The 9,478-nt window shown below is 56.6% G+C and overlaps 1 protein-coding gene across 1 annotated transcript in view; it reads left to right on the forward strand.

Annotated features, from left to right (window-relative positions):
* Positions 1-9,478, forward strand: part of TNXB (tenascin XB) — a 62,475-nt gene that overhangs the window by 22,360 nt on the left and 30,637 nt on the right. The window contains 8 exon segments of the mRNA XM_075071491.1: positions 720-1,004; positions 2,640-2,883; positions 3,812-3,964; positions 5,230-5,319; positions 6,169-6,237; positions 7,162-7,499; positions 8,367-8,654; positions 9,310-9,470. Of these exon segments, the coding sequence (XP_074927592.1) occupies positions 720-1,004; positions 2,640-2,883; positions 3,812-3,964; positions 5,230-5,319; positions 6,169-6,237; positions 7,162-7,499; positions 8,367-8,654; positions 9,310-9,470 (1,628 nt within the window).

Below are 9,478 nucleotides of genomic sequence, written 5' to 3' on the forward strand. Positions count from 1 at the left end.
GATGAATGCATGGCTGGACGGATAGACGGCTGGCTGGATGGAGGGACGGCTGGTATGGTGATGGATGGATGGATGTGTGTGTGGAGTAAAGATGGAGGATTTTCTGGGGCTGGATGGATGGAGGGACGGCTGGATGGACGAATAGACGGCTGGCTGGCTGGACGAATGGCGGGACAGCTGGATGGATAGACAGCTGGCTGGATGGAGGGATGGAGGGACGGCTGGATGGATGGATGGAGGAATGGCTGGTATGGTGATGGACGGATGGATGTGTGTGGGGAGTGAAGACAGAGGCTTTTCTGGGGCTGGATGGGTGTCAGTGGGGATCTTTCCATTACGTTGAAGGTTTGGGTTCACCCCCTTCTTTTTCTCTGTCATTTGTTCTTCCTTCCCCCTCTCTCCTCCCGTCTCAGCTCAGCTCTCACCAAGGCTTGTGCTGGTCGCGCTGGGCCGACCCTTCCAAGGAGGTGGGATGGCTGCGGGGAATTCGGGAATGTGGGATCCTCTTTATAGACTTTCACCATCCACCTGTCTGTAACTCTACTTCCCAGAAGCAGAATCCGTCTGTGTCCTGGGACTGGTCCCTTGGGCTTCCTGCACTCTCCCCCCACTAATCCTCTCTGCAGATCCCCTCTGGCTCAGAATAACCCAGACCCCCCAGGATCTGGTGAGCCACCCCCACCACGGCCACGCTCTTCACCCGCCTCTCTCTCTTCCAGGCGCGGTGGCGCAGGGGGAGGAGGAGCCCAGCCTAGGGGAGCTCTCGGCCTCTGACGTCACCCACAACTCCATCCTGCTCTCCTGGACCATCCAGGCCGGGGACTTCGACTCCTTCCTCCTGCAGTACAAGGACGCGGAGGGCAAACCCCAGGCGCTGCCCGTGGATGGGGGATCCCGCACGGTCACAGTCACCAACCTGGCCCCCTCCCGCAGATACAAGTTCAACCTCTACGGCATCTCAGGCCGCAAGCGCCTCGGGCCCATCTCCACCGACACCGTCACAGGTCAGCGGCTGCTCCAAGAGTCCTGGCCTCTGCCTCTCCCACCCTCTTTGCTTTGCAGTGTCAGAGACACTGACCCCTGGGCTGGGACTATCCAAGGAAGATGTGTCCAATCCTCCAGCCTTCACAAGCAGCTGGCCGGCTAGAGAGAGTGTGGCTGGCTGGCTGGGTGAGGCTGTGGATGTGCATGGGGCAGGTTGAGTGAATGGAGAGTTATGTAAAGGGATGGATGGCTGAATGCACAGGTAGATGGATGACTGTCTATGGGGTGGATGAAGATGTATGAAAAAATAGAGGAATGGATATTTATGGGGATGGACGGATGGACGGACAGACAGGACAGGTGGGAAGGCAGATGTGAATTAGAATGGATGGGTGGGCAGGTGTGTGTGTATGAGAATGGACAGCAGGAAGAGTGGGCGGAGGTGCATCAGGACGGATAGAGGGATGAGCGGATGGAGGTGTATCGGGGTGGATGGAGGGACGGGGGAAGGATGGGTAGAGGTGTATCGGGGCTGATGGAGGGACGGAGGAAGGGTGGGCAGAGGTGTATCGGGATGGATGGAAGGACAGGGGAAGGGTGGAAGGGTGGGCAGAGGTGTATCGGGGTGGATGGAGGGATGGGGGAAGGGTGGGCGGAGGTGTATCGGGATGCATGGAAGGACAGGGGAAGGGTGGAAGGGTGGGCGGAGGTGTATCGGGGCGGATGGAGGGATGAAGAAGGATGGGCGGAGGTGTATCGGGGCGGATGGAGGGATGGGGGAAGGGTGGGCGGAGGTGTATTGGGATGGATGGATGATGGATGGATGTGTGTGGGGAAGGATGAGTGTTTTGGGGGATGCATGGGGAGCTGTATATGTGTAACTCTGACCAGCTGCCATTGTCAGAAATGAGGACCAGATGGTCGTGGTGATGAATGCATGGCTGGACGGATAGACGGCTGGCTGGATGGAGGGACGGCTGGTATGGTGATGGATGGATGGATGTGTGTGTGGAGTAAAGATGGAGGATTTTCTGGGGCTGGATGGATGGAGGGACGGCTGGATGGACGAATAGACGGCTGGCNACCCACACCATCCATCCATCCATCCATCCACAGCATCCATCCATCCATCTCCAGCATGTACCCACACCTCCATCCATCCGTCCACCCACAGCATCCATCCATCTCCAGCATGTACCCACACCTCCATCCATCCATCCATCTCCAGCATGTACCCACACCTCCATCCATCCATCCATCTCCAGCATGTACCCACACCGCCATCCATCCATCCATCCGTCCACCCACAGCATCCATCCATCTCCAACATGTACCCACACATCCATCCATCCGTCCACCCACATCCATCCAGCCACCCACAGCATCCATCCATTACATCGTGTACCCACATCTCCATTCATCCATCCATCTATCCCATTCAGGATACACTCAGAGTCACCAAGGCCCCTGTCTCCGCATCCCATTTCTCCTTTTTGCTCCTATGCGACCTCCCCGCTGAACTTTTCACGCCCTGCAGGTCCCTGGGTAATGGGGAGGAGCCCCTGGCTTGCCTTGCCCTTGCTCTCTCTGGTTCTTTGTCCCTCATTGGACTCAGCGAGTGGCCATGCCCCTCACCCCTGCAATCTCTCTTCCAGCCGTGGCACCGCGGGAGGAGGCAGTTGGGATGCAGCTCCGCCTGGGGGAGCTCTCAGCGGCCAACGCAGGCCACGACTCCATCGACCTCTCCTGGACTGTGGAGGAGGGGACATTCGACTCCTTCATCCTCCAGTACCGGGACGCAGAGGGGCAACCCTCCGGGCACTGGCCCGTGGTGGTGCCCATGCCTGCTCCCTCACCGTCCATGACCTGCGCCCCCTCCGCCAGATACAAGTTCACCTCGTAGGCATCTCTGCCGCAAGCGCCTCGGCCCTGTCTCACCAAATGCTGTCAAGGTCAGCAGCTGCTCCCAGATGCCTGGGTCTCTTCGGCCGCTTGCTGCTTGACCTTCACGTTCCTTCTGCACCGCTTGTGCCTTGCTTCATCGCTACAACCCACAGCCATGGGGCATTGCGCTGTATAGTTCTGTCTGTGCTGAGTCATCGGCGCCGTCATATAGCCTCGTCCCAGCGTCCACGGCTGCGTCCTCCTTCTCCTCATGCTCCGTCTCCTTCCACCTTTCTCTCTGTTTCTGCCTTTCAACTTCTCTCAATCTCAGGCAACGGCTCTTTCTTCCTTTCTACCTTCTGTCCATCCAATGTCCTCTTGATCTCTCTTCACTGCCTGCTTCTACCTTCCAGCTGGTTTGCGCCTTCTCTTTGGCCTCCCCTTCCTTTCTCTTTATGTCCGATCATCTCCTGAGTGGCCCCTCCCCTTTCTCCCTCCTTGCCTGTCACCGAACCAACTCTACCTCTATATCTGCTCTCCTCTGCTTTCCTCTCTGTCTTTTCCTTCTGCTCCATCAGTTCTCTTTCCTTTGCCCTTCTGTGCGCTGTTTGTTCAACATGCCCTTGCCCCATTCATTCTTCCTGCTTCCTCCCTCTCAGGCTTTCGTTCGTGCCCGTTCTCCCTTCCGATCTCTCTGTCTTCCCCTTCCCTCGGATTCTTCCTTCCTCTCCTTCTTCCTTTGCTGCTTCTCCCTTTTTTTCTCTTCCTGTTTTCAATATGTGTACGTTTCCCCTCTTCCTCATTCATCTTTTATTTTTTTTTGCTTTAGTCTTTATTTTTTTTCCTCCACTTCTACTTCTTTTCTCTTCCCTCAATTGTGCCATTTTATCCCAGACAGGTGATATTGCGCCCTTAACCCACCTTCTCTCCCCGTTTGTTCCAGCCGCTCTGGCACCCGACGGAGGCGCCTCGGGTTCCCAGCCCAGCCTGGTGAGGAGCTCTCAGCCTCCAACCTCACCCACGACCTACCCATCTGCTCCTCCCTGGACCTGTCCAGTGCCTGGGGACTTCGACTTCCTTCCTCCTCCGAGACAAGGTCGCGGAGGCAGACCCCAGCGCCGCTTGCCGTTGATCGGGGGGATCCCGCAACGGTTCACCGTCACGCAACCCTTGGCCCCATCCTGCACGATACAAGTTCAATCTATGGCGTCTCCGTGCCGCAAAGCGCCTCGCCATTCCTCCACGTACGCGCGTGTACACAGGTCAGCAGCATCTCCCAGAGACACGCAGCCCCTTCCCCCCTTGTCAGCCCCATGCTTTGTCTGTATGCAGTGTGCCCCGGTGGCAAACATTGGTCAGCACTCCCGGGACCATCCCAGCAAGACAACTTCCAAGCCTCAGGGTGTGTCTCTATGACCCTGGCTACTGATCATTCAGCAGATGAAAGCAGGGATTTTATGAATGGATGGATGGATAAGCAGCCTTGTGGATGGGATGGATAGTATGGGTGTGGTTTGATGGGCACGTGGATGGGCGCTGTTATCTGACGGATTGGAAGGATTAGATGGTGCATGTTGTGTGTTTGAAAAAGGGTAAGAGAAACGGCGGTACCCTGTGGAAAATGAATGAGTGGTAGAAGATGTGGGAAGGGACGGGTCAGACACTGGGTATTAATGGAGTGGTATGGATGTGAATGCAAAATGGATGATGGGGATGGAGTTTCAGGCGGCTGGTGTCAATGGGGATCTTTCCATTGATGGTGTTTTCGTTCACCCCTCTCTTTCTCTTCTTGTTCTCTTTCCTTTCCCTCTCTCCTGTCTCAGCTCAGTCTGCTACGTGGTTTCTGCGCGTCACTCTGGGCCGACCCTCCATGGATGCGGGTGGCTGCGGGTAACCCAGGAAGTGGTCCTCTTTGCAGAGCATACCCCGTTCATTCTGTCTGTCCCCAGCTGTCCTTCCCAGAGTCAGGATTTGTCTGTGTCCTGGGCCACTCCCAGGGCTCCTGCAACCCTTCCCCCACTTAATCCTCTCTTGCAGGATCCCTCTCACTGGGAATAATTCCGGCTTTCCCATGGATCGGGGTGAGCCACCCCCCCCCCCGACTGCACCTCTTCCCCCCCTCTTTGGTTCCACCAACAGCGCCATTGGAGAGAGAAACCCGACCCCCCAGACCCAGCCTAGGGGAGCTCTCGGCCTCTGACGTCACCCACGACTCCATCCGGCTCTCCTGGCACGATCCAGGCCGGGGACTTGCACTCCTTCCTCCTCCAGTTACAAGGACGCGGAGGGCAAAACCCAGGCACTGCCCTGGAGGGGGATCCCGCCACGGTCACCGTCACCAACCTGGGCCCCCTCCCGCAGATACAAGTTCAACCTCTACGGCATCTACGGGCCGCAAGCGCCTCGGGCCCATCTCCCACGACGCCATCACAGGTCAACGGCTGCTCCCGGGTGCCGCCCTTCCCCTCCCACCCCTTCTGCTTTGCAGTGGGTGAGGACAGCAGCCACCAGCGGTGACCTTCCTGGGAGATGCTTCGCACATTCCAACCTCCACGACCTGTCTACCGACCATTCAACAGATGGAGGAGTGTGGATGGAAGTGTGTGGTGGATTGACAGCAGAGACAGGAGATCAGTGTGTATGAAGCAGATGGAATGAAGAGATAGATGACTATGGGGTGAATGAATGTATGAAAGATACATGGATGGCTGTCTATAGGGATCGTGGGGATGGGATGGATGGGATGGTCATGGCTGGCTGGATAGGTAGATGGAGGCTGTCAGTTGGAGGGTGTGGAGATGGATGGATGGCAGATGCATGATGTCTCCTGGTATGGATGGGAATGGATGGATTGAGGTCATGAATGTATGAATGGAGTTGTGGGAATGAGATGGTATAGGAGATGGATAGATGTGGATGGAGATGAGTGGAAAAGGAGTTGGATGGATTGGATGGGGATGGTTGGATAAGGAGATGGGATGGGGATGGAGCGGGATGGACAGTGCGTATGCATGGATGGGCTGTATCCGGGAACTCATAGATGATCTGTGCCTTTCACCCTACTCTCTCTGTTCCAGGCCGCAGGCACCCACAGAAGAGGTGCCCACCCCCCATCCCAGCCTGGGGGAGCTCTCGGCCTCTGACGTCACCACGACTCCATCCTGCTTTCCTGGACCGCCCAGGCCGGCGACTTCGACTCCTTCCTCCTCCAGTACAAGGACGCGGAGGGCAACCCCAGCGCGCTGCCAGTGGACGGGGATCCCGCACGGTCACCATCACCAACCTGGCCCCCTCCCACAGATACAAGATCAACCTCTACGGGCATCTACGCCGCAAGCGCCTCGGCCCCATCTCACCGACACCGCACAGGTCAGCGGCTGCTTCCCGGGGATGCCAGCCCTTCCCCTCCCACCCCCTTTGCTTGCGGTGGGGCTGAGAGGCAGCAGCCACAGCGTGACCTTCTGGGAAGATGCTTCCCAGATTCCAACCTTCCACGACCTGTCTACCGACCATTCAACAGATGGAGGAGTGTGGATGGGATGTGTGTGGATTGACAGAGAGACAGAGGGAATCAGTGTTGTATGAAGCCAGGGATGAAGAGATAGATGAGTATGGGGTGAATGAATGTTGAAAAGATACATGGATGTGCTGTCTATAGGGATGGTGGGGATGGATGTATGGGGATGGTCATGGCTAGATGGTAGGTAGATGGAAGCTGTCAGTGGGGGTGGATGGATGGATGGGAATGGATGTTCATCATGGGAGGAAAGATGGCATGGTAAGCAATGCATGGATGTCTACTGTATGGATGGGAATGGATGGTTGATGGTCATGGATTGGATAGATGGATGAGTTTGGGGATGGATGGAGATGAGCGACGGATAGATGAGATATTGGTGGGGAGGAAAGGAGTGGATGGGGATCGAGCAGTGGACTGATGGTGGACGTGTATGGTGATGAATGTGAATGGATGTGGATGGAGTATGGATGGATAAATGATGTGGTAGGGATGGAATGGATGGATGGATGTGGTTGGGGATGGATGTGGATAGAGGTGGTTGGATAAGGAGAGGGTAGGATGTGGTATGGGGATGGATGGATAAGGAGATGGGTTGTTATGTGGTGAGGTATGAATGGATAAGGAGGGGATGGATGTGGATGGGGATGGATGGCTTAAGGAGTGGTGAGTAGGATGTTGTATGAAGCGGATGGACAGATGTGGTTGTGGAGATGGGATATGGGGGGCTGTATCTGGATCATGATGATCGCCCTTCACCCCTGTCTCTGTTCCAGCCGTGGCCCACGAAGCGGTGCCCACCTGCCCACCGCAGCCTGGGGGCTCTCTGCCTTCGACATCACAATGACTCCACCTCCGCTCTGTCTGGACTGTCCAGACCGGGGACCTTCACTCCTTCCTCCTCCAGTACAAGACTCAGAGGCCGACCCTGGCATGCCCCAGTTCCCCCAACGTGCCCGCCCGACCCTTCTGAGGCAGTGCCCCCCCGCGTGTATGGGGATCCGCACGGTCACTGTCACCAACCTGGGCCCCCTCTCCCGCAGATACAAGTTCACCTTCTACGGCATCTCTGGCCGCAAGCGCCTCGGGCCCGTCTCCACCGACACCGTCACAGGTCAGCGGCTGGCTCCCGGGATGCCAGCCCCTTCCCCCTCCCTCCTCCTTTGGCTTTGCACTGCGGTGAGGGAACAACATCACAGCAGGTTGACCTTCCATTGGAAGGTGCTTCTCCAGGTTCCAAACCTCCCCTGACCTGTCTTCTACCGCCCCATTCACAACAGATGGGGGAGTGTGGTGGAGTGTGGGGTGGTATGACAGAGAGATCAGTTGTGTATGACGCGATGGAATGAATAAATAGATGAGTATGGGTGAATGAATGAATGAAAGATACATAGATGGCTGTCTTATAGGGATCGGTTGGGAATGGATGGATGGGATGGTCATGGCTGGTGGATAGGTAGATGGAGGCTGTCCGTGGGGGTGGATGGATGGATGGATGGATGTCTATGTGAGGATGGATGGATGGTATGGGCAGGATGCAGGATCTACTGTTATGGATGGATGGATTGATGGTCATGGATTGAAGATGGATAGTTTGAGTGTATGGGGATGGAGCGGATGGATGTGGTAAGAGAGGATGGATGTGGATGGGGTGGATGGATAAGGAGATGGTTGATGTGGACTGAGATGGATGGATAAGGAGAATGGATGGATGTGGATGGGGATGGATGGCATAAGGAGATGGCATGGATGTGGATGGGGCTGGCATGCGAATAAGAGAGAGGGATGGGATGGATGTGACATGATTGAAGCGAATGGACAGATGTGTGTGGAGGAGGGGTGCTGTATCTGGACTCATGCGAATGATCTGGCGCTCTTCACCCCCCCTCCATCTCTTGTTCCAGCCCGGCGGCACCACAGAAGGAGGCCCCCCCCCCCCCCCCGACTGCACCGTTCACCCCCCTCTCTGTTCCCACCACAGCGCCATGGAAGGAGAAACCCGCCCCCCAGCCCAGCCTAGGGGAGCTCTCGGCCTCTGACGTCACCCACGACTCCATCCGGCTCTCCTGGACCATCCACGCCGGGGACTTCAACTCCTTCCTCCTCCAGTACAAGGACGCGGAGGGCAAAACCCAGGCACTGCCCGTGGAGGGGGGATCCCGCACGGTCACCGTCACCAACCTGGCCCCCTCCCGCAGATACAAGTTCAACCTCTACGGCATCTACGGCCGCAAGCGCCTCGGGCCCATCTCCACTGACGCCATCACAGGTCAACGGCTGCTCCCGGGGATGCCGGCCCCTTCCCCTCCCACCCCCTTTGCTTTGCAGTGGGTGAGGACAGCAGCCACCAGCGGTGACCTTCCTGGGAAGATGCTTCGCACATTCCAACCTCCACGACCTGTCTACCGACCATTCAACAGATGGAGGAGTGTGGATGGAAGTGTGTGGGTGGATTGACAGAGAGACAGAGAGATCAGTGTGTATGAAGCAGATGGAATGAAGAGATAGATGACTATGGGGTGAATGAATGAATGAAAAGATACATGGATGGCTGTCTATAGGGATCGGTGGGGATGGATGGATGGGGATGGTCATGGCTGGATGGATAGGTAGATGGAAGGCTGTCAGTGAGGGTGGATGGATGGATGGATGAGCAGATGCATGGATGTCTCCTGGTATGGATGGGAATGGATGGATTGATGGTCATGAATTGATGAATGAGTTTGGGAATGGATGTATAAGGAGATGGATAGATGTGGATGGAGATGAGTGGAAAAGGAGTTGGATGGATATGAATGGGGATGGTTGGATAAGGAGATGGATGGGGATGGAGCGGATGGACAGATGCGTATGGATGGATGGGGGGCTGTATCCGGGAACTCATAGAATGATCTGTGCCTTTCACCCTACTCTCTCTGTTCCAGCCGCGGCACCCACAGAAGAGGTGCCCACCGCCCAGCCCAGCCTGGGGGAGCTCTCGGCCTCTGACGTCACCCACGACTCCATCCTGCTTTCCTGGACCGTCCAGGCCGGCGACTTCGACTCCTTCCTCCTCCAGTACAAGGACGCGGAGGGCAAACCCCAGGCGCTGCC

The sequence above is a fragment of the Chelonoidis abingdonii genome, chromosome 12 (assembly GCF_003597395.2).
Source record: "Chelonoidis abingdonii isolate Lonesome George chromosome 12, CheloAbing_2.0, whole genome shotgun sequence".
Classification (NCBI taxonomy): Eukaryota; Metazoa; Chordata; order Testudines; family Testudinidae; genus Chelonoidis; species Chelonoidis abingdonii.